Source organism: Rhamphochromis longiceps, linkage group LG18, assembly GCF_057381845.1.
Source record: "Rhamphochromis longiceps isolate RC_006_pf linkage group LG18, R_longiceps_female_GT1.1, whole genome shotgun sequence".
Classification (NCBI taxonomy): Eukaryota; Metazoa; Chordata; class Actinopteri; order Cichliformes; family Cichlidae; genus Rhamphochromis; species Rhamphochromis longiceps.
This window is the reverse complement of record NC_140574.1, coordinates 19086647-19112178: the sequence shown is the minus strand read 5'-3', so window position 1 is coordinate 19112178 and position 25532 is coordinate 19086647. Positions and strand designations below refer to the sequence as shown.

General features: G+C 40.7%; 1 protein-coding gene across 4 annotated transcripts in view; it reads left to right on the top strand.

The window, feature by feature from the left end:
- The window catches only part of arhgap21b (Rho GTPase activating protein 21b), a 36256-nt gene extending 11155 nt beyond the window's left edge, over positions 1-25101 (top strand). The window contains exons 3-25 of one of the 4 annotated variants that reach the window (XM_085388145.1): positions 577-759; positions 918-939; positions 5373-5465; positions 5961-6039; positions 6120-6174; positions 9209-9235; positions 10537-12109; positions 14137-14277; positions 14488-14590; positions 14939-14984; positions 15513-15638; positions 15737-16036; positions 16793-16848; positions 16976-17064; positions 17211-17353; positions 17575-17733; positions 17858-17936; positions 18050-18123; positions 18226-18315; positions 18446-18613; positions 18875-18980; positions 22651-22682; positions 22790-25101. In XM_085388145.1, the coding sequence (XP_085244271.1) occupies positions 577-759; positions 918-939; positions 5373-5465; positions 5961-6039; positions 6120-6174; positions 9209-9235; positions 10537-12109; positions 14137-14277; positions 14488-14590; positions 14939-14984; positions 15513-15638; positions 15737-16036; positions 16793-16848; positions 16976-17064; positions 17211-17353; positions 17575-17733; positions 17858-17936; positions 18050-18123; positions 18226-18315; positions 18446-18613; positions 18875-18980; positions 22651-22682; positions 22790-24349 (5304 nt within the window). In that variant the 3' untranslated portion in view covers positions 24350-25101. Of the gene's footprint in view, positions 1-576; positions 760-917; positions 940-5369; positions 5466-5960; positions 6040-6119; positions 6175-9208; positions 9236-10536; positions 12110-14136; positions 14278-14487; positions 14591-14938; positions 14985-15512; positions 15639-15736; positions 16037-16792; positions 16849-16975; positions 17065-17210; positions 17354-17574; positions 17734-17857; positions 17937-18049; positions 18124-18225; positions 18316-18445; positions 18614-18874; positions 18981-22650; positions 22683-22789 lie in introns of all 4 variants that reach the window. The other 3 variants (XM_085388144.1, XM_085388147.1, XM_085388146.1) reach the window with 3 other exon arrangements.
- The last annotated feature ends 431 nt before the right edge of the window (positions 25102-25532 follow it).

Genomic DNA, 25532 nt, shown 5'->3' with positions numbered 1-25532 from the left:
TATTTTTTGGGCCATCCTTCAAAAGCTAATGAGAGATGGCCCAAAAAGTGTTTGCGAACTGAAATAGTAGTGCATATTTGAAAGGAGGAGTTCTGTGTAAAGGAGGCGTTGCTACAAACACGATACCACAAAGGTGTGAAGCTATAAATAGTCAGTAAACACAGGAGTGATGTCTAAAGCCTGACATGCTCTACTCCAGCTGTGTAAATGGGATACTCTGAAATGACTTGATGGTAAACACTGGGCAACCACTAATGTTTTTCATAAGCCCATTCTCCTCTTCACTATGTTAAGCTGAAATGAATGACCCTATGCTAATGCACAGTAATTCCTCTGAAAAGGATGTTTGTTGATGTGGGAATTTGTGGTGGCTTTAACATATGATGTAGTTCTGTTTTTGTTTTTGTTTTTGTTTTTAACTTTATCTTTTTATTTGTGCCCATTCCTAGATTATGTAGCTAAAAAATTCTTTTATCAGAACTATTTTAAATCTTCTTTAGAAAAAGATGCTTCTTTTTTTTTTTTTTTTTTTTTTTTTTTTTTTTTTAATTGCTTCTTAAAACTTTCTTTGTTCAGAGTGACACTCCAGAGTGGAGGAGCTTGGCTGATTCGGCCGCAGCGCCGTACCCAACAGATGACGAGCCATTCTCATGGCCGAGGCCGAAAACTGTGCGTTTGCATCGCACATCCCAAGGCTTCGGCTTCACCCTTCGACACTTCATTGTGTACCCGCCGGAGTCAACGCTGCACTACTTTCCGGTAGATTTCACATCTCAGAAACTTTCATGAGTTTTATTGACCTGAGTATTGTTTGCCTCTTATCACATAAGATAGCATTAAGTCAGCAAAAAGCCTAGTACTGAAAAGACTCTGACCATGAGCAGCAAAGTCACTTGAGGATTTCTGTGCTTTTACAGGAGGAAGATCATGGCCGCAGAGGTAAGCAGAAAAATTCAGCTGTTTCTTCTTATTCCTACCTTTCAGTACTGCTGAATCAGAGCAGTTCATCTGAATTGCATCCACCCTTCAGCTCTTTTTATTTTTTAATTTTTTTTCTTCTAACGTAGTGAGTAGACATAGACTTTATTTAATCCCACACTGTGGAAATTAGCTTGTTACTGCAGCACAAGGGCCAAAAGGAAGAGGTGAATTAGAGATGTATTAGAAAACAATACAAAAGTAGAAAAAAATAAATAAGAAGAACAGACTGGTAATTAAAAAAACAACAACCCCAAAATACTATATTATGTAAAGATAGTTACTATATGCAGTAAAATACACCAAGATTTTCCTTTTTTATGTGTACATAAAGTGCATTGGGTACAATGTAGTTTCTGTGAAAGGTTTGTTTAGCACCACCTCTTTCTGTCCTGCTCTGACTCTCCTCACTACACATTTTGTTCTGGCTGCTTTTCAGCCTTTTTCATGCCCTTAGAAAGAGATGGTCTCAGTTTTCAACAAGCGGTGTTTGACAGTGAGTGTTATGGTTTGGTTTCTTCGTTATAAATATTCACACCCTGTCTATGGCAGACGTATGTCAATCCATTACTGTTTTTTACCTTTTCGGTATGTGACCAGAATAACCGGAGTAGCCTGAAGTTACCAATACGTCACATGCTTTGTTTAAAGTGTGATATAGTGAAACAGAAAGTAGAGAAGAAGAGAAATTAGAAAAGTGCCTGTAATGTTTATTTGTTTGTAAGTATTTTTTTGGATTTAGGCCAGGTTTGAGGAAATGCACTGTCCTTGAGTTTTTGCCAAGTGAGACTGAAAATGTCTAGATTCAATTACTGAAACTGCAAGGAAGTATTTTCAGATCTTTCAAACAATGTTGTGTTGTCATTCTTCAATGGACACCGAGCATGTACTTGTACCTGTTGGGCTAGAATGGATTTCATTTAAATTTTGCTCCAATTATTTTGAATAAGAACGTTGGTCCATCTGCTCAACTTATTTTTGTGGGTGTCAGTAAATCTATGAGACATTTATAATCACGGCAGAGCAAAACATGTGCTGGAAAGTAGCCATGTAAATTTGCTCGCACATGTTGAAGTTATTTATTAAATGTACAAGTAATCGTTTTGTTTTCTTACAAAATGGAAAGCCCCATAAAGTCCTCGGAAGATCACGATCTAAAGTTGTTAAGTGTTAGTGTCTAGTGGCTAATATGAACAAAATCTAATATTTCTGAAGAATGTCTTTAGTGGCCATCTTTAAGAGTGTTGGTCTTTTTAAAAAGGAAATTCACCTCTGGGTATTTTTTTTCCCTTCACAGTTCAACAAGTTAGGCCAAATAGAAATTTCAAGCTGTAACACTTTACTGTTTAAATCAGAGATGTCTTTCCAAGATAATTTCTTAGGTGTTTATTCTAATAAAACTATTATGAACACTTTCTGATACTTTATACAGCAGATATTGAGCTTGCTTATTGTTCAGATATAAAACCTCAAGTAACATTACAGGAAAGCAAGGTGCCATTAAAGTATATTATTTCTGTTTCACCCCCCAAAATTGAAACACTTTAGAAGCCCAGCACTCTGCCCAGCGCTTTGCTGCTTTGGATCAGGTAAGCCGGAGAATATTAAAGAATCCCGGTAGTTTTATAATGCTCCTCACAGGGGCTCACAGGCAGCAAGAAAAAAGCCAACCTGAGGGCTTTTCAGTCCAGTCTGAGTCAGCAAGCAAACAAACATGCTGCCTCCCCAAAACGTGGAGGATAAAGCTGCACTGTCGTACCTCTGATGTTTTTTTGTTGTTGTTATGAATCAGTTTTTGACGTGTATTTCTTTATTCAGAATAAAAATACACCAAAGCAGTATTCTATAGGTTTATTTACAGTGCAACTCAGTTTTATTATTGTGCAAATGGTCCCATCAGTTTTGTGTATTTTTGCAAAAAAATCTGTCGGGACAACAGTAGGAGGCAAATTAATGTGGGAAGAATTGGATGAAGTAGAATTACTTACAGAAAGAGCTTCATTGCATAGATGACCTTCACATGAAAAGGTGATGGAAACACTAATAATATAAAACGAATCATAAAGAGTTTTCTCAAAAGTTTTTAAGTCATTTAAGGAACTTGACCTTAATGGATATGGATGAAAACAGCAAATTACAGCAACAGACTTATGTTTAAGGGTGGCTGTCTTATTGCTGCTAGCCTTTACCACATCCAGGTTAAATGTTAAAGTTAATAGAAACTCATACAAGGATGTTAAAAAAACAAACAAGAGAATTGGTATATGTGAACTATCCGAAAAAGAAAATGACCTTTAGGACGATCCCCAACGTCTCTAAACAGTTTAATAAACATAGTTTTGTGCCTCAAAATCGGGTTTCGGGTTATTTGGTAATTAGACCTCAGTGAGTCTTAAAAACACTGCATCCACCCTAATTTGCTGTTGACATAACTGATCATTCAGATGAAGGCTGGTTGTTATTCTGAAGACGGAAATGTGAATTTACTTAAAACCAACAAGCCCCCCCCCCCCCCCCCCCCCCCCAAAAAAAAAGAATCCGAGGTATGGATGTGCTGTGGTTATGGTGTGCCACATCACCATCCATTCACAAATTGTACAAGAGTCCGCTTCTTCCCAAGACAAAGATGCTCTGTCATGGCTCGGGTCACGTTTGGGTTCACCAGTGATCTGATAATTGCTGCCTTTTACCTCATTCACAGCTCTGTCTTTTTTAAAACTGCTTATGGGGGACAGGCATTAATATTTTTGTTTTTAACCATGAAGCTAATTTATGGTGGGTTATTCAGTTTTTGCCTAGAAATTATTTTGCACTATATTTTAATAGTCTTCATTAACATAACGGTGAAACCTGCATAGATAAATATGAGTCAGCTGTGGGCACAAACTTCTCTTGAGTTTTCCTGGAGCAATCCAAACCTGTTCCTTTTTTTTTTCCATTTTCTTGGAAAGGTTTTTAAAGGAACACTCAAACTTTTGTGGCATGTGCATTTGTTTTTGTGTATCTGTGCCGAACATTGAGAAATGAATTTAATCTTTATCTGCACATCCACGTTTGGATAAAGCAAACAAACACGTATTTCTCAAAATACTGGTTATGCACAGGAAATGGTTTGGCGCCAACGGGATTAGTGAGGTGCTAAGCTTATGTGTGAGCTATTATACCTTGGTGACATTAATACTGCCATTTGTTTTAGTCTGTCTCTTATTCAGTGCAACTCCCAACATGCATCTAGATGTTCTTAGTGGCATTTTTAGATGGCTTCATTGAAGAAATTAGGACTTGCAACTTCTCAGAATACCACCAGATGGAGCATCTCTTTTTGGTGTAGCAGTATGGGAGTCTTGTACTATATTACATAATGTCCCCAGGATGTGATTCTGCATGAGTAATTACGGGTGTGTGGAAAGGAGGGGGAGAAAAAAAATAAATAAATTTTGAGTTTGGTCTGGTGTAAAAATAATTAGCTTTATCGGCCTGTCAGTGGCATGATCATTAGGTGTCTTACAAGATCATGTCTGAATTTCTAAACAACAACAAATGTGGAGTATTTTAATACTATCACGCCCGCTCTCATGCTGGCTTTTCTGTCTGCTCTAGTTTGGGATGACTCACTAGCAGAATGTTAACGATTGGGCCACTCTTTGGCTGTGCCCAGAGCTTTTGCTCAGTTTATAAGGAAAGAGTGGGAGTTGAGGCAGCTGAACACACTGTCACTCTACCTCGTCTTAGTTTTAGTATCCCCCCCCCCCCCCCCCCCTTTTTTTTTTTTCCCTCTTTTCTATGGCTCTGCAGCTGCTAGGAGACAGGAGCTGCATGATCAAACGGGTTTCTTTCTCTTTTATCACTGTCCCTAAAATCACAAAGCTCCACTTCCCTGTTTAATTTTTTTTCTCCCTCTCTCAATCAGTTAATGACCATGTCTATTGAAAACTGAGAAAGAATTGGACAGACCACAGCTTACTATCCAGGCATAATGTTGGTTTGCATCCTTCCAAAGCTTGTGACAAACTTCTCTGTTCTCATATGTGACAATTTATAAAGCAATTTTACGTCTTGGGGTCAGCTTGGGTTTTTTTTGTTTTTGTTTTTTTGTTTTTCCAAATTTTTAGATTTAGTTGTGAAAAAAGGGCAAAGGTTAAAAAATGAATCTACATCATAGGTCTGCTTGTACTTCGGTAAGAAATTGTTGTCATTTGTACTAAACATTTAGGATTTTCTTCTCTGAAGGTTTTATAAATCTTTTCTTTGTCAGGATTTTCTTTGTTATGAAGTTGGAAACCTCATTAAGAGTAAATTTTCAGAACTACCCTGTAATACATTTGATATGTTTTCATGTGTTTGTATTGCATATGGTTTATAAATAAGTGTACTCTGTTCTCTACTATCAGCAGGAAGGCAGCGAAATAGACTGGAACCAATGGACACTATTTTTGTGAAGCAGGTCAAGGAAGGTGGCCCTGCTCATGGCGCTGGACTTTGCACAGGTCTGTCAAATGTCAGCCAGTCATCATTATTTACCAAAAACTACCAAAAAGAGGTTGTTCATGGGGGTGTAATTTCTTGGAAGTCACAGCATTACAACAGAAGAGGCATATTACAGTAACACAGTCTGCAACTTCCTCTATGATATTGTCCTACTGAAAGCATAGGGGCAAAAATGCAAGGAGTGCAGTTTTAAGTTGTCTTGACATTCCTTTCACTGTTATGCACAACATAAGCCAGGCCTGCTGCTTTCTGCCGGGTACCCTAATGATTTTAAGGATTTTAGTCAATACGGAACCCTTCAACCACACTTATTGAAAACTTTCATTATGTTACTATGTTACTTTTTTCCTTACTAAGAAGTCATAGTCATGTGCTCAAGTCTTTATTTTCTGTCATGAGCACATGTTTCCCTCACACAAAGAGCTTGAAGTTTTCCTAGGATTCTGTCACTGATGTCACTCAAGCCTTTTCTTTTTGATTTTGTTTTCTATCAGGTGATCGAATAGTGAAGGTGAATGGAGCAAGCATCATTGGGAAAGCTTATTGCGAGGTTATATCTTTGATCCAAGACAGGTAAGACTGAGTATGAATTTGTGTGCTTCATGCTTGTTGATTTACTTGCCTTGTTTAAAACTTCTTTTGCTCCCCTGCAGTGGTGACTTCCTTGAACTTTGTGTAATGCCAAAAGATGAGGATGTACTGCAACTGGTAAGTTTTCCTTTGCAATCCTGTTTTGAAAATTAGCTTTAAAAAGTTGTTGTTGTTGTTGTTGTTTTTTTGAAAGAGTGCTCTCTTTTCTCTAGCCTTGTAATAACTTCTGTTCTGTGACAGAGCTGCTCTAGTTTAAGGTGTTCATGTCGGGACAGCAGTTATGAGATGTAGGCAAGCTAGCTTATCCCATCAGAGTTTTCTATCTAGGCCTCCTAATCAGGCCAGTGCACCCTTTCTGTCCTCCAGAAGTGCTGCTTACAGAACCGCTGAAATGGCCCAAAAGGAGCGGTAAAGGAAGCTTTATTAAAAAATACATTTAACTTGTTGACACACAGGCCAATCTAAATAGCGCATATATTTTGAGTTTATTTCATCTATACATCTGGGTTTATACAAAGTACCATGCACATTAAAAATAAACCAAGGAATGAAAGACATCAACTGTTTTTTAAAAGAAGTTTTATTCTCACCATTTGTGGATAAATGTTCTCTGCAGCTCAGCTGTTTACTTCTAGGTAGAAGTTAGATAATGAATTTATTGTTTGTAATACAACTAAAAGTTGAGTAAGTGGTTTACAAGAAGTGGCAGTGATGCTTCAAATCCACGACAGTAACCTGTGCATGTTGTTACTGTTACTTCTCAGAAAATGCAATGTTAAAAAGGACTGATTTTAGCTGAAAGCTAAATGGGAACGGAGTTCAAATATTATGGAAAGAAATATGAAACCATTAAAATTAGGTTGCTGATAGTTTGGTTCAATTTTGGATCCAGTTCCTAAAATAATAGTAGTAGTAATAATAACTTTAAAAAAATAAATAAAAAAAATGCATGCATCAGGTGTAGATTTATTTATTTATTTTTTTTAAAAGATCTCTATAGAAAGTATTCTGGCGGTGTTAGAATAGTTTGCATTTATAGGTAGCACATGCAATGCATTTTTGCTGGTTAAAAGGGCCGACATCACATTTGAATTATATCAGCTGTAGTTAATCAGTGCTTATCCTGTTACCAGTGTCAATGAAGCGGCACTGGTAACAGGAAGCTAATGCCCTCCCTCCAAGCTGCATGTGAGCTAAAAACCAGCTTTAGTTGTGGCAGCACTTTGTGATTAAGAGTCAGGAAAATGAGAAGGTTTAAACACAAGAGAGTCCCAGTTAAAATGTAAACAAATACAGTATTTTGAAGTTTATATTTTGGAATCAGTTGCTGTATGATTTGGTAATGTTATTGCTGTTATTTTAGTTTGTGAGACTGATTAACATTAATTAGCAATCAATCCAGCTTTTTCTTTTTTTTTGTTTTTGTTTTTTTTGGTTGTCTCTTTTTACGGTTTTTGATTGGAGGAAAAATTGATTAGTAATGATCTAGGTATTACAAAAATGGTGGTAGTTCCAGCTTTTCACCCAAAAACGGGTGAACCCTGTGTGCTAATCGCACAGCTCAATATTTAGGGTTCATATATTGCCTTTGTCTTTGTTCTTTGTGAGTATTGCATGTCCCCAAAACAATTTAACGTGCAGAGATAAGTCCTCATACCTATGAACACTTGAGATCTCATCATTAATCTTTCATGCATGCTGCAGGCAGCTCTTTGAAGCTACTGTGCATTTTACACAGTCAGACAAAAGTGAAAGTGTACTCATCTGTTTCATATCTATAGCAAATTACTGTAAGTGCTTTGTCAAATAGCTAAAGAATACTCTCCCTAGGGGTTGTTGTTATCTGACATCCTGTTCATTAGTTAGATAATAAACGAGCTGGGCTCTCTGTGTTACCTAGAAAAACTCCTTAGGGGTCATTTATGGCTAGATTAAATTCTCATAATAAACTTGATGGTTAATTCAATGAATCATTTATTTTGGCATCCACCTTTGCAATATCAAAATCCTGTTTAGCAAATGGTCATCTCTCTGCAAGCTTCACATTTCTCCCACAACAGGCAAGTTATGTAAAACGTTACACTGTATGTATAGCATTTTAATGAGTCGACTAGAATTAACATTGTAAATATCAGAGAGAAATAAATTATTGGTCACATTCCCTTGACTACTCCCACAGTTCTTTTCTAGTAACCAATTGACTGTCACTCCACCCCTTCTCCCTGATAGGTTCTCTTTCCCTCCTGCCTCCATTTTTCCCATCTGTAATCATTCACACAGTTCAGCCTCAAACACGTGTGTTGTTAAATCCATGGTTGCAGTGTTGCAAATGGCAAACATGCGCACACGCACGCGCGCGCAAAAATATGTTGATGTAGGCACGAATAGGAACTGTCCATAAGAACAAGAGGATTATTGGAGGTGCTGGCAGCAAGACGTTACACTTTAGGAGGCAGCACACTCAGTGCTTGGAGACAGGCAGCAGTTGCTTAGCAAAGAGATGGATTGAACATTGTAGGAGCAGAAAAGGGAAGAGGACGGCACACCGTGAGAGCGGAGAAAATACAGCAGAGTGGGAAATAAAAGGAACAGGATGAATGATGAGCTGAAACCAGAAGATAAAATCAGCTGACTTCCCTGTGTTTTGAACAGGTTGATGCTAAGGGAGAGGGAGAGAGGAGGATGGAGTGGGAGGGGAGCTGTACCATCACAGCTGAATGTATAATCAGCAGCTGCTGCTTCTGTCATGTGAGCAGTACCAAAGGGAAGGAGAGGGAGACATAGACTGGAGGCACCTTGTTCAGTTAGCGTAATATTCTGGCTGAATATGGATAAAACCGTGAAGACATGAGAGCAGCATGAGAGGCAAGCTTCTGCTCTTGTCACCTCACCCAGGACAGACTGGCATAGGCAGGTCGTAACGTGGCAACCCCCTGCTTCATCTTTCCTTCTTCATCCGTCTCTACTGCCACTGCAGCTCTAGTATATTTTTAGCATGTCAAGCCCAGCTATGGCTGATTCATGTTTTCTCCCCGATGAATCTGTTTTGTTTCTCCCAACATGTGCATTTTCTTCTGCTGGCATCTTTTTCTCTTCCACCCTCTCTCCCATGATTTCTTAACGCTCTCGTTTTCTCACGCTGTGATGGCAGCCTATTTCTCTGGAGACTACTAATCTGGTAAGGAAACAGAACACTGGGTAGCCTCTTGATGTTGACGTGTTGTGCTTGCTGTATCATTTTGCATATGTCATGCGTGTGTGTCATTGTTACTGCTGGATGTTGACTTCAGGTTTTACATGATTGCTTTTCAGTTGGCTCGCATGAGTGTTTAATACTCAGCTCCGTGCTCATGATTGAAATGTGTAGACTGTAGAAATGGGCGATGCACTGTGCCTGCAGTACCTGTTAGATTGAACACTTCAGTAGGCATCCAGCTGGCATCTCAGCAAGGCCTCGCCCCTTCTTCATTCTCCATGTCAGATGTCATTAGTTTGATAAAGGCCATTGACCTCTGAACTGTAAAGGGAAGAACTGAGTCAGTCAGTGATTTCTGTGAAACACACAGCTTTATGAAAGGTTGTAAGGCTGTTGGGATCAAAGTCCTCATACCTTTACAGGTCTCATGCTTTGCTGTATGTACAGTATGCTGAGTATACCAGATAAACAGCACATAGTTTAATGTGCTAGAAGAAGTTTTATGTTTAGGTTTGTATTTATTAGAAATGACTTTATTAGCATGTGTATGGAGCATGGTTTTCCGAACGTTGGATAATAACCAGGGGGATAAATATAGCAGTTTCTCTGTGAGCGATAGGAACCGGTTGTCAGTCTGAGGCTGTAATCTGTCAGTCTGAGGTGGGTAAATGGAAACATTGGTTATCTTTCCACATTTATGTCCATTTATGACAGTTTTTATGTTATCGATTTTGTTCCCATAAACCAGTCGGTTAGCTTATTAATATACTGGTGTTACAGAAAGTGTCACTGTTGGGGCTAAATAAGTTCAGTAGGCTTGTGCACCATTTGCCAATTATCTTTTGGTGTTAGCGTTTGTGGTAAATGTTTGTTTCTTGGATGGGCGAGACATTTTTCCTTATACTAAAAAGGACAGCTGTTGTGTAACCACAAGCTTGGAGAACACAGGCTGTAAAATAAAATAATGTGTTGGAAACATTGTTTCTTTTAGTTAAAAATTTTCTTCTTTGGTTTATATACTGTACTAGCCTACGTTATTACCATGAGAATTCTAAATAAGGAGCAGATGAAGAGCATTGACACAGCTGAACTGCCTGAAACGCCTCCGCGTTCACTCACACTGCAACATGCACTGCCCACACACATACATGCAGTAACATTTGTAATATCACGCTTGACTTCTCTGTAAGTAGCTAGTATCGAACTGACGTGTGTTATGCACACTTTGCAATTGCTACTTGTTCTCATCTGTTATAAACATTTCTCTGTTGCTGTGTTTCTAGGCCTACTCCCAGGATGCCTACCTCCGTGGCCACAGTAGCTACAGCGGAAATGCCTGTCACATTCCTGATCCACCTTCATTATGCTACCCCAGAGTAGACTGTAAGCCTACGGGCATGGCCCAGCCGACAGACTCGGTGGGGCAGGTCTGCCGAGCGCCAACAGCACCTCCAGACCATGGGTACCGTAAGGAGATTACTGTGCCCCCAACACCACCTCTGGCATCGTATCCTAAGAGCCAAACAGCAGTGTGCATGCGCAATGACAGTGTGAGGACAGTGGTAGCTCCTCATAATACAGCCCATATGGGGCGCATGGTTCCAGCACACAGGATGGAATTTATGGAACCTGCCTTTGTTAGGGGGAGGCCTGGGTCACTGGCCCAGTATCCTCAACCTCGAAAGGCAGATGTCTATCCCGGTGGTCCTGGAATGGTTCCATATGGAGCTCAGGTGTCAAACTACCCAGGAAACCACCAGAGCATTGATTGGCGCACTTACCAGACATACAGGGAGTACATTGACAACAAAGGGATCCATTCTCATGGTAGTCGGACTATCCAGGAGAGGCTGGACAGTTTACGAGCTGCTGGTCAGGCCAGCTTTGGCCCTACTCATCACGTTATGCGGGGAGACTGGGGTCCTAAGGTGATACGGCGAAGGAGTACTTCCCATGACCGGTCATACCAAGGACCTCCACCCCACCTTCAAGTTGCCCCTCGCAGTGCCTCACAGGATCGCATGAGCAGTGCAGAGAGGATTAGTAATGCAAGGAACTGGCCCCCTCGAAGCGTGTCCCAAGATGGCCTAGTTCACAAATCCCGGGCCCGATCCACAGACTATGTGGACCCTGCAGAGCTGGCCCGGCCCAGTGACAGGAGAGGGGGATATGGAAGGGCAGACCAAGGTACGAGGCTCAGTAGGCAAGCCATTCCCAGGCAGGCCATGGTCTACAGGCCTTCTGTGGGATACAGTGGCGGTATGAGGGGGCCCCCAGTCCCTTCTCTGTATACTAAAGGACACGATTCTCTTCAAACTCGCTCTTCACCCATGCTCTCTGACAGACCCTTACATTTTGCAAAGAGTTCAAGTGTTGAATATTCTTTCGCTGACCAAAGAGTTTCAGGCAAAGTTAGCCCTGCAGGCCAAGCTCTCCAGCAACTTCAAAGCAGGGTGCAGGCTGAAACCATGCAACCTGTTGAGGTAGGCAGAGATGCAGCATTGGTAGGACTCAGATCTTCTTCATGCTCTGCTCCCAAAGAGATGCCCCAGAGGCCTAGCATCCTCAAGCCACCTCACTCAGATTCCCAGAGTCAAGTAAATGGGCAAAGCCCCTCTGAGAGTATCGTGGTTCTAAGGGAGAAGCCTCCATCTGGAAAGAACCCCAGCCCCCTCCGGCAACCCTCCTACATCCTGGCTGTCAATGACGATGGAGGTGACTCCACGGCCGATGTGGTGGCGTGTTGGCTTCCTAACGATGCACGTCGAGAGATCCAAATGCGCCGCCTTGGGGAACGGTGTAACACCTCCTGCTCCAGCAACCTGGACGAGTCTCTGGACTCCATTCCATTCATCGGTAAGAGAATCCGTAGTAAGCCTTGCTGCTGTGCTGCTGCTCGTTGTCATGGCAACAACCGCAGACCGTAGTAACATTGTTCGGACCAGTAGTACCAATACTGTAGATGGTTGAATAGCATTAGCACTATAGGCACTAATAAAAATCAGTTCACAAGTGGTGGATGGATGGAAAGCTGACTCCGATGCTTGCAGGTTAACTGACACCTATGGTTTCACTGTTAATCTGATTCAGTGTGTGTAAATATAGCGGTGGGGAGATGCAGTCTGTGTTTACAGATAAACTAATCTCCCTGGGAAGATGATATTAATCAGTTTTTGCGGCTTTTAGTGTGTGTTTGTGGGATGTTTGATTTAACCAGGGCAGAGTGAAGGATGGTTTAAGCCTTTTAGATTATATTGAATTTCTCTGAGACATTGTTTTCTTGGATGTTCTCCCTTCAAAACAGATACATTACACTTAAATAGTCACAAAATTGATTTTGTGATGATTAAATTGTTGTTATCTCTAAAGTAACTATCTTACTATGAACATGTTAAGTGTATGTCAAGTTTCTTGCAGTGTTTTGCTTTTGCCTATGTGTGTCTGCCATTTTAAAAAGGGCATTTAAGTCTGATGAGAATTAAAACGGTCAAAATGTAATTGTTTGCATTAATATAATAATCATAAATAAAGGGAACAGTCACTCTGTTTAATGTTGTGGAATAATGTGGATATTGCTATTATTACATTTCTAGAGACAATACTGATGAAATGCAGATGGATGACCTTTTGATTTTTAAGAGGACCCGTCCCAATTTTTTTGAGGGACGGGTATTACAATTTTTTTTTCTCTTTGTTTCTTTTCTGCATTCTGGGTCTTTTTGTGTGTCCTCCATCTGTCTCTCTTTATGTATGTATTATGTATTATGATCTGTCTGTCCATCTGTCTGCCACTTCGTGTGTCTCTCTAAAAATCACAGAAAATGGTAGAAAGGGGATCGGTGAGAGGGGATAAGCTGTTATTTGCAGTTAGATTTTGCGTCATTTGTTTTGGGCTTTACTGTTGTTTGTGCTTGTTGAGTTTTGTTCTTCAGCGAAATGGTCAATACCCAATAACAAAGACTTATAAGGGATTTGTTTTCAGACTGAAACAGGGGGATAAATTCACTTTACTTAAATAATATAGTTTCTTATTTTGACTAGACAGTATTAGCTGGTACTTTCTATTCTGTTTTGTTACCTCTTGTATCAGTCTGCTAAAAATGTGAATTTTATTGAATAACTATCAGATTTGTTCCATCTATTTAAAAAGATGACTTTTTAAATAGACGGAATTTATCATGGAAACAGTAAATTTCCATCATGGAGGTCCTGCAGATTATTTTGGGTTTCTGGGAAAATTGCTTAGGATTAGCTAGAACCACCCTCTTCTTGTCTGTCAGGAGTATGAGCTGTTGCATGCAGAGTGCTGTTTATTAGAAGTGTTACTTCCTCCTATATTGAGCTTATCAGATGTTTGAAAAGGATGGAAGACTTTAAATTTAGTGATGGAAACAACTTTAGCAAAGTAGCTGAAGAAATCTTTTAAAGGGGATGGTGACATCCTTTTTCCGTTGCCCCGTTTCAAAGTTGGGCTCAGGCTTTAACTAGAACAGTTGCTTTTAAATTTAGCTCCAAAAGCCCCATGGCTGCCGAGAGCAGCTTTGTACTCTGAGCAGTTTCAGACTTGATGTGCCAAGAGTGGGTGGTACTTGAGAATGAAAAACTTCCTTCTCTTTCTTGCTGCTAAAAAGGAAAAGGCATTAGATGACGATGTGTTGCTGCACATTAGCTATTGGATTCACAAAAAGAGTGATTCCCCCCCCCCCCCCCCCCCTTTCTAAATCCCACAGATCATAGTTATTGGGATACAGATCAGTGAGTCATAGCGCAGCAGTCGTACATTCTTGCAGACAGATACTGAAGTTGGAAACGCATCATATTATAGAATATATATGATGTTTATCTGCATCTGTGTGTTCACACTAAATGCTTTGTGTTCATAGATGAGCCAGTCAGCCCCAGCGTTGACCGGGAAGCTGCTCCTATTCCACCCTCTGCTGTTATATCTGTTGCGCCATCCACAGCTCCCTCTGGTCAAGGCTCACCATGTCCTCCCATTCGACGCCAGCTGTCACATGACCAAGGTAAAAGCCACAAATAATCAAAATCCTCCCCCCCCCCCCCCAAAGAAAAACAAACAAACAAAAATAATAATGTAAATACTGTCGTCCTTTTTTTTTTTTTTTTTTTTTTTTAATCCTATTGGTCATGTATCTGAGGGCCTATTGTAGCTCTTACTAACAGTGATTTGGAGTCTAAATAAGTTGCATACATACTTCACCGTTACTGTGTAGAGTCCTTGCGAAGTGCTTTGCTGGAGTCTGACTCAACAAGCAAAACTGAGCGGTCCAAGTCCTATGATGAGGGTCTGGATATCTATCAGGAGGAAAGCAGGGCGTGAGTGCATCTTGAACAAAATCACTGCTCTTAGTTATATATATATATATATATATATGTGTGTGTGTGTGTGTGTGTGTATGTATATGTGTATATATATATATATATATATATATATATATATATATATATATATATATATATATATATATATATATATATATATATATATATATATATATATATATATATGTATATGTGTGTATATATATATATATATATATATATATATATATATATATATATATATATATATATATAAAACAGTCTTTTTTTTTTTTTCTCTTTTTTTTTTTTTTTTTTTTTTTTTCCTTTGTTTATTTTGTGTCTTTTGTGCCACTTCTTTAGGAGATCTTCCAGTAAGCATTTGCCCAGCTTCAGGGGGCTGAGAAAGGTGAGGAAATTTAGGATCAGTTGCATCATTTTATACTGTGTCAAGGTATTGAATAGCGTTTTTTGTGTGCTTTTTTTTTTTTTTTTTTTTTTTTTTAACCCACTTTTGAGTCGTGTAGTTGGTTATTTTAACCAGTATTTTTGAAAAAAAAAAAAAAAAACTAGATTGGATTTCTGAGATTTGATTTCTGAGAGATATATCAAGTATATACATATAAATAAATAAATATAACAAAATCTCTCACAATCATAAATGGAAATGAGTTTGGAAGTTACAGGATGGTCAGATGATACCAGTCTTTGTTTCTTTTAATTTGGGAACTTAGAATATTCTTTACAATGTGGTTTCCTTAGAAGTTTATATATTTATATCATATATTGTCCTGGAAACTGACATCCCCAGTCTAAATCCACTCTGAGATCTTGGCTGCATGTCATTCTACCCTCAGACTCTTCCCACAGTTCATGTCACCGTCTTCTTTCAGCTAATAATCCCAGGAAAAAAATTGTCATATATTCACACTTGCAGGCTCTGGATGGGCATAAATCATCTGGGGATTCTGGCTCTCGAAGGGACTCCTCTTCAGTGATCTTCTCTGATTCTTCCAGAGAAGGGTTGCTTAACTTTAGGCAGTTCAGTACAGATAAAAATAAGGTATTTCTTTACATTCATGTCTTCATCTAACACTGTAACTATCACTAACTTTATGGTTTCTAAGCATTTCGCTCTCTATCTCCTTTCTTTTCTTATAGCGTGTTGGTGGGGGAATGAGATCATGGAAGCAAATGTATGCTGTTTTACAAGGTCACACCCTGACCCTGTACAAAGACAGGAAAGATGCACTGTCTCGCTCTTCAGGGCAATCCGAGGAGGAACCACTGCGAATTAGCATCGAGGCCTGTCTGATTGACATCTCCTATAGCGATACAAGACGCAAGAATGTGCTCCGACTAACCACCTCAGACTGCGAGTACTTGTTTCAGGCAGAAGGGAGAGATGACATGCTGTCTTGGATCAAAGACATTCAGAAAAACAGTAACCCAGATGAAGAGGTGTGTGTGTGTGTGTGTGTGTGTGTGTGTGTGTGTGTGTGTGTGTGTGTGTGTGTGTGTGTGGTAAGACCAAATGTTGTGTGCTTAAATGCAGAGCCAAGTGATGGTTATGACCACATGATGAGTTGATCTCTCACAGCCTGTCTGCCAGCTTAAGTGGTTTGATTATATTTCCCCCAAACTTCCTAAAGTGCACCAACTCCTGGCTGGCCTCATGCTTTTCTGTCCTATAATTAAAAAATTGTTATCAAGTCAGAACATAATACTGTAGTAGTACTCTTTCTTCTTTTTTTTTTTTTTTTAAGCACACTAGCATGTGCTAGTTTAGACTACAGCACGCTGTAGTTTTGAAAATAACAACCGGCACACCCATCAGGTTAACAACAAAGAGACCCAGAGTTTGTCTTTGAATAAAATACAATGAACATGTCAGTGAGATGGAGAGGATTACAGCAGTTATTTACAAAATGGTTAACAAAAGCAAAAATAAGGTGTCACTTGAAACCTGTTCTACCTGGGCAGAACAAAAAAAAAAAACCCACGGATGGCACTTGGTTAGGGTGTGAGGGGAAATTTCCATTTCAGACTGAGAGGAAGTCAGTAAGGTTCCTTTCTGATCTGTACAATAAATAAATACATGATCATATATATTTATTTACAAAAATATTGCAAAACCTCGATAATTAAATTGTATTATATTACAAAACAATATATTTTTATTTTAAAGTCTTCTGTTTATGTCTGTTCTCGCTACAGAACGCAGCTGTGAGTCGGGACCTGATCAGCCGAAGGATCAAAGAATACAACATGAGGTATGAGGGACTACATTGACCCCTGAGGGGGATCCAAAATACTGGACTACCAGTATTAAGTGTATGGCCTCCTAATTGTAATACTTATTTAGACTGTGTATTTTTTAAATATTTTGCTGTTGAACAGTGCACCCAGCAGCAGGTCTGAACCTTCACCCAAGCCTGCCCGACATTCGCTGAGCATCAAAACGCCATTCCTTGGAGGCAAAACAGATGGTAAGAACCATAGCCCCCATTTGCCCAAAACTGGAGAGGAGCAGAGGGCAATGAAGAGTAAAGCTGCCAGTTTTTAATGTTAAGGTGTGTCATTAAGTGTCGTTAGAGTGCATGTAACCTCAATTTGTATACGTTTGACCTGTCAGATGAGTCCAGTCCACCACGGGACAGAGGTACTTGGAAAATTGCCATTCCAGGGATCATAAGGAAGCCATTTGAGAAAAAGACTCCAGCTGGCATCACTTTTGGTGTCCGACTTGATGATTGTCCATCTGCACAAAGTAACGAGGTGGGTCTGCTGTGTTTCTACAGGTTTTTTTTGTTTTGTTTTTTTAAAGATGGGCTCATTATCATTCAGATGAAGATGAAATGTGTTTCTTCCAGACAAATAAAATGCATCTTTACATCCACTTTGAATCACTCATTCACTGGAGCTAACAGTGTGTGGTGTCATTGATCGATATGGTTCATGCTGTTGATTTTTTTTTTCTTCTTATGTAATTTGTGCAGAATGTTCCTCTCATTGTGGAGGTGTGCTGCAAGGTTGTGGAGGAGCGAGGCCTGGAGTACACAGGAATCTACAGGGTCCCTGGGAACAACGCTGCCATCTCCAGCATGCAGGAGGAGCTCAACAGCAAAGGCATGAATGACATCGACATCCAGGAAGACGTGAGTGACTGACAGTCAGGTTGCACAGTACAGCGCACCACTTCCCTGACAACATCTTTGAACTGTGATTGATTCGTACTGCAAGAACTGCATTAACCTGAAGCTGCCTTGATCTACTCTGCAGAAATGGCGGGACCTTAACGTCATCAGTAGTTTATTGAAGTCCTTTTTCAGAAAACTTCCAGAACCTCTGTTTACAAATGGTAAGACTAAAGTCATAAAGAATACATTGCAAAATCTCTGGGATAATGTCGTTTTTCCTGTGCGGTTATTCTTTTTGCAATTGTAAGTTGAGGTTTTCTGGATCTGTTCACAGAAAAGTATGCAGATTTTATAGAAGCCAGCAGAATAGAAGACTCAGTGGAGAGATTAAAGGAGCTCAAGAGGCTGGTGAGTGAAAGATCAAATATGAGGAACCTATTTGAACAGTTATTACCATAAAGCATTCTCCTCATCCTGAGCACTGGCCCCCTGTTTGGTCATTTCCTCCAGATCTGTGAGTTGCCAATTCATCACTATGAAACTCTGAAATTCCTTTGTGCTCACCTCAAAAGAGTTTCTGACAACTGTGAAAAGAACAAGGTATGAGCATCAACAGGATCTCTGTGTTAATGCCGTTAGTTAACACCATGCAGTGCGTTCAATCCTGTGCTAATCCAGTGTCTCTGAGGATTATGTCATTAAATGTGACTTTTACCTTGTATCTATTTAGATGGAGCCTCGTAATCTAGCTATCGTGTTTGGCCCTACCCTGGTCAGAACCTCTGAGGACAACATGACTAACATGGTTAACCACATGCCAGACCAGTGCAAGATAGTCGAGAACCTTATTCAGCAGTTTGACTGGTTCTTCGCTGATGATGGTGACGAGGACCCTGTTGTATGTAGCATTTCTTTTTCCTTATTTTATTCGATGGAAATTAAATGAAGGGTCTATCAGTTCTGTGGATCAGTTTAGTTGTTGATTTTGAAGACATGCAGCTACAGTGTTTATGGATTACCTTTAAAATGTAAAAATAGAATTGAACAACTTGCACATGTCATAAACCCAGATTTTATTTTACAATAGAAGATAGAAACCCTATTTTTTGCATTGTGTTAAGTTACTTTTTACTCTTTTTCCTTCCGTATGTTGCTCCAGACCACAGCGGAGCAAGAAAGTACAGTGCAGTCTCAGCCTGTGCCCAATATCGACCACCTGCTCTCCAACATTGGGCGGACTGCACCCTCTCCTGGCGAAGTCTCAGGTAACTTAGCAGCAGTGTTTTTCACACTTCAGCATCAGCACAGCAAATTTCTGCCATAGCAGCATTAATATTTTTCCTTAAGATTATAGTAGATTAAAAGAGTTGTGTGGTAAAGACCTATTTAAGATTAAATGCTGGTAGAGTGTCAATTGCAAATGCTAAAAGTACGAGCACCATCCCTTGTTTTTCAGTTCATATGCTTTAAGCGAATACTAAACAGCCAAGTTTTATTTGTTTCTGTTAAAGCAAGTTTTGTTTAGTTTTTTTCAGTAACTTTTCAGTGGATGCAATGTTGCGCTTCAGCCACTGGAAAATTGTTGAAAAATGCCTTGCAATCATTTAGTTTATTTTTTGGGATAAAAGTCTGTTTTGTTTGGATGTTGATGTTTATTTGCCCAAAATTAAACTGTCCTCAAGTTTTGTTTTTGTTCGTTTCTTTGCTTTACTCTTCTTTTTTCTTTTCTTTTCTTGCTCAAGTCATTTTTTTCTCCCTGTGCTTTACCTGTGTTGAGACGACGACTCCTTTTCTTTCAGTTCTTTTCTTCCCCTCCTCCTCGTCTCTCACATAATCCCGGCATGTTCTTTCCCAAAGAAAATCTAACAAACAAAACGAAACAATGGAAGTTTTAACCCTTCTGACCTGTGCCCTTCTGTGTGTAGTGTGTTGTTTTTCTCCCTTATCCCTGTCCAGCACTCACACATTACCCAATCTTGACACAGGCCAAGTGGGCGGCGTCTATCACTCGATGATGTCACTGATGGACTCTGTTTTGTCAGTGATGGACAGCTGGGACTGTAGGAAGAAGGACGAGTGTTGTGCCCAGTGTAGCTGCCTAGTCTGCAGAAACCCGCAGCTCTTTTAAATTTGGGCGAAAGGAGGAAAAAAGATAAAAAAGAAAGAAAGAGAAGTCGATGTTTGTCATTTTTCCTGTGGTGTGCACGTCTCATATTTAAACCAATACCCTAAAATGAGGGCATACAGAGCGATGCTGCTGTTCTCTCTCTGAAAGCCCTTCTGCTGTCTCTTGTTGTTTCTTAAGCTGATCGCAAGGACAAGTAGCATGGTACGGTCAACCTCAGGTTCTCTCCCGGTCATGTGGCATAATCTGTCATGATGTCTGAGGGTGGGGGTCGTGGTGTTGGGACTGAGCTGGATGTTCCCCAGCACACATGCGTTTACACACAAACAAAAAACACACACAGCCACCTCCCAGGTGGAGTAGTAGTTAGGAACTTACTGAAGCAGAGGCACTCAGGCTTTCAGCTAGCACTGGATGGAGTTCCCGTTAGGAAGATGTAGTGTTTTTTTGTTTTTGTCTTTTATTTGTTGTCTGTGATGTCATTCTTTCAAAATCTTCAGTATTTTAAAATGTCACATCGTCAACTACAGACCAACATTTTCTCATATCTTGTAACATAATGTCACAGCCGCATGTCTCTCTCCCAACCATGCTCTGCACACACACAGACACACCCACAAATACACACCAAAATTTTAACCTAACTTAAAACAGCATTATCATAGTGGTAGTCCCATTACAACATGGGAACTTTTAGGAGTCGTAGGAATCGATTATTTAGTCATATGATAAAGGTTTTTATTGGACTCTGTGCAGTCATATGAAAAACTAAGTACAGCCCATAATTCAGTAGCTTTTAGAACCACCTATAACAGCAATAACTTGGAATAAAAAAAGATTTCTCAGACTTCATCAGTCTCTGACATAACCGTGGAGGAATTTTGGATCACTCCTTTGTGCAGCATAGCGTTATTCAGTTTGTGTGTTTATTTATGTACAGCTCTCTTAAGGACCTGATTTGCTGCTGGATCATTGTCCAGTAGTTTTAGCTCGTCTTTAGCTATCAAGACAAAAGGCCTCACATTTGAGTTTAGAATACTTTGATATTCAGAGGAGTTCATTGTCTGCTCTATGACTGCAAGGTGCACAGTCTGTAAAACAAGCCGAGATCATCATCCCTCAACCACTGTGCATGACAGTTGGTTTACAGTGTTTGCGCTGATATACTGCCTATTGGTTTTCACCAAATGCATTGTGTCCAAACATCTCCACTTTGGGCCTGTCTGTCTAAATAACATTGTTTCAGAAATCTTGTGGTTTGTTCATATGCAGCACTCCTACCTTAAAAGCCATACCCATTTAGTCTTTTTCTGTTTTTTTTATTCTCAGATACGTTAAAACTTTATGAGACCTGTAAAGTCTTAGATGTAGCTCTTGGGTTTTTTGCAGTTTCTCAGAGCATTGCACGGTCTGGCCTTGGGATGAGTTTGTTGGGAATTCTGCTCATAAGAAGATTGTCTGTTTTGAGATTTATTAACAAACACCTGAATGTTCCAGGGTAGCAAATTACCAAACTTCTACTTTTATACAGATGCTCACCACATATTGATATTTTAAAAAGTGCAATCGGTTAGCACCACCTAGCTGCTTCTGTTCATTTTTATTCCATTTGAAGCAGTAAGGGTGTACTTGGTTATTCACTGGACTGCAGAGTCAAAACGTTTTTACATGCCTGTAGGAATATTAGAAAACAGTGAGTTTCAGGCCAGTGACAAAATGTATTTCAGTTCAGCTTTATTTATTCTGCAGTTTAAAGAATACACAGCGATGAACAGTTTGATGTGTAATAAAATCTATAAATAGGTAAACCTGATTTAAAAAAAAAAAAAAAAAAAACACCCTCAACATCGGAAATATATGGTCATTAAGTTCTGAGCAAATCTTCCTATTTTTTATTTTTTTTTTAAACAAGTAGTTGACAAATTTAAGTCTTGCACTCAAAGACACCTCACAGCGCCTCCTGTTTTTAAAAAACGTATTATTGAATCAAGATGCCACATCTCAAATCTTTGCTACAGCGTTAACTCACACAGGATTCATTGGAAGTTTTGTTTTGTTTTGTTTTGGTTTCTTTTGTTCCTGCATTTAGTTCCTGCGGCTGCATTATTTCTGTAAAAAGCCTGCTTATCTTGCAGTATGCATGATTTGAGTCAGAGAAAGTCTTGCAAATGTTTTTGGCTTTTTATGTCTTTTATAGTGACAGGCTACTTGTTGAGGGAAATGTAGAATTTCATGCAGCTTGGAGTAAGAGCAAGTTAGACCAAAGTTTGCCCGCGGCAAGTTGTGTCAACCACAAAACACACTCACTGGTCTGTTCAGCTCAGGCCCCTTAAGTCTCTCAGTCAGAGCAAACTCATCACTCCCTCTCCTCTGTGACGTCTTTGAGTTGGGAAAGAATGCCCACAGCTGGTTGGTGGCTATATGTGATGCTCTGTGACTGGCGTGTTTGTTCGTGATGTGCCGTCGATCCATCGATACTCGAGCATGAGCTGCTTTTCTGTGTCTTGGTTTACCGCCAGGTTCTCACTTCCTCGCCTCTCATTATTCATCTCAGGCCTCTTCTGCTGCCGTCTCCACTTTTTCATATACCGCTTAGCTTAGCTACACCTCTCTCTCTCGCGTGCTCTCTCTCTCTCTGACCAAATTGTATCATCTGCTTTCATGTAACTGCTCTCATTAAATCCATTGTATCTTGTCACTTTCACTCTGAGCAAACTTTGAATCTGCCTCTTCTTTCTGTATATTGTCTGCTTTGAGACTGTCCTTAAGATGTGAGACTTTTACTAATGAATCTCTTGTTTTTAATGCAGACTCAGCATGTAGTGAAACCTCCAAATCAAAGGTAATGTGCTCCTTTGTGTTTGTTTTCTCATTCATGTGTCTAAGCTAGTTTTATGGTCTGAAGTCCAGTTTTAATGTTTTAATGCCATTTTTAATGTGTGTCATCAGGGCTTGTGGGGATCAGGGAAGGATCAGTGTAGCAAAGAATTGATTCGCTCCTCCTTCTTCGTTAACCGCAAACGCAAGAAGCCCAAGGAAAAAGTTCAGCCTAGCAGTTCAGATGATGACCTGGACCCTGTGTTTACAAAGAAGGAGCTACCAAAGGAGAGCCAACAGCATCCTCTGTGGTCCCCGCACAGTCGGACCGAAGAGGAGGAGGAGGAGGAGGAGCAGCAGACAGATGAAACCAGCGAGAAAGAGAAGGAAAAGAACAGTTCTGAGGAGCAGCTGGACAAAACCAACAGGAAAGAATATCTTTCTAACAGCTCAATGTCACAGCCCTCTCCCTCCCTGCCTCCAAAACGCATTTCCTCCAACCTTCAGACTGGATCCCCCTACCCCTCTCCTACACATTCCCCAGACCTCAGCTACCGTATGCCGATGGTTCACCAGTCCTCTCTCACGGACCCGCCATCAAACTATGATGACACGGTGTCTGACCTCGGAACGATGAACAGCACCAGCTCTCAAGCATCAGTGCCCAGAATGAGGCGTGGCAAGACGGTGGGTGCCCTGGGAGCAGAGATGTGTCCCAGCGGGCTGGGAGCGGAGGTTTGCTCCATTACCTCAGACTACTCCACCACATCCTCCATGACTTTCCTGACTGGAGCTGAGCTCAGCACCCTCAGTCCCGAAGTGCAGTCTGTGTCTGAGAGCAGGGGCGGAGAAGATGCTGATGATGAGAGAAGCGAGCTCATCAGCGAAGGAAGGGCAATGGAGACGGACAGCGAGAGTGACCTGTCAGTGTTCACTGTGGGTAAAGCCGACCAGCGAGAACCGCAGGAAGTCCTTCGACCCCTCCCCTCACACAGACTCATCGAATGCGACACACTTTCAAGAAAGAAAGCCGCCCAACAGAAAACCAACAGCGAGTCTTCTCTGGACGGCGCTCGTAGCGATAAAGATTCCACTGGACCGTCACGCTCTTCGGGGTCAGTTAAGGGTCGTTCCACCGCAAGCCTCAGCACTGTGTCCCGGAGTGAGCAGGACAAAGGAGAGCCCACGTGGAAGTTGAAGATCACAGACAGACTGAAGGTACGCATGCGAATGTCTGTGGATGACATGTTCGGTGTGGGCAGCCAGAGGATTCAGTCCTCAGAGGGCCGCAGTAAGAAGAAGAACATCAGACGCAGACACACGATGGGCGGGCAGAGAGACTTTGCCGAGCTGTCAGTCTTGGGAGACTGGCCGCAGCAGGTTCACATCGGCTCACGGTCTGAGCTCTCAGCTGTGGACCGGCTGAAACCTAAGTGCAGCTCTCAGGACTTCTCAATCGGGGACTGGATCGCCCGCGAGCGCCACCGATCCAGCAATCCCGAGGTCAGTCTGGACTTCTCTGAACAGCAGAACCCCAGAGCCTCGTCCTCTTCTGAACCCCCACATCATCCTGCTGAGGCGCTGAACGGGGACTTCCCCCAGAGCAAAAATCTGAGCCTCTCGGCCACCGCTCACCCACATAAACTCACCAGTTCCCAGGTGGTCCATTCGCGCTTCTATCAGTACCTGTGAGAGCTGTGTGTGCGTGTGGCTGTGTGTGTTTTTGGTCTGTCAGGTGTGTCTCTGTATATGGGAGTCTGTCAGTGTAGTGTCTATTGTGTGACCAATGTCTAGTGAATGAGCATGTTGTACAAAAATGTCTGGCGTGTGTGTCTAAGTGGTGTGTGTATGCTTGTGAAAAGAGAATTACTGCACACAGGAATTGTTGAGCTTGCTCATGTTTAAGGCATGGAACAAAATGTTATCTTTTTTTTCCATTTTGTTTTTGTTTGTTTTTTCTTTTTTATATTAAAAATGACTTTGGGATGGCCCAAGAGGAGGATTTCAACCCTCCTAGTACAAGTCCCAGATGTGCTAACGATCGAAAGGACCTGTTGCCCGTGAAACGAGTCTGAAGTACGTTCAAGGAAGTGTGAACACTCAATTTAAGATTGTTTAAAGGTTTAGCTAAGTGGCTTTAAGGATGAACTGACTTAGGATGAATAGGAAGTAGTGGAAAAATGCAGATTTTTCGTATTGCAGAGCAACTATTTTTGCGTAAAGAAAGTTACAGTGTTCAAAGTCGGTGAGTCTGTCGGTAACCAAATGAAGAATGTACAGACATGCTTGCTGTAATACTGACTAAAAGCTTTAGATGCTTGTGTTTCATTCTAAAGTGTACATATCCCTATTTTTCTGTGTACTTGAATTGTGTTTTTTGGTACTGTGTGTGTGTGTGTGTGTGTGTGTGTGTGTGTGTGTGTGTGTGTGTGTGTGTGTGTGTGTGTGTGTGCCTACAAGCCGTCTGCTGTCAAAGGGGCCTTTCCAAAGGTACAAAGGTGACAAGGAGACACTGGTCTTATGCAAATGGAAAATATAGTTCATACTCATCCCTGCTGTGTGGTTTAAAGAGCAGTGAACAACAGCCCTCTGATGCAAGCTATGTTTTAGTGTTCGGAGTTCACACGTCTGTCCGCGATTGCAACGAAGAGAGAGTTGGGCAAAGAAGAAAATGGGTAATCGAACCAGAAAAATCAAGTTTTCTTCACTAAAGAAAGTGCCTCACAATGAAATGTTAAGGGTGCCATATTGTCTTTGTTGAGATACACGAAGATGTTACTGTGAATGACATTTTTACTGTTGACTCTCAGTCATTCTACAGGTTAAGAAAATGCCGAGCTTCCATTCCTTAGGCATTCCACTCTGGTCTTAATGT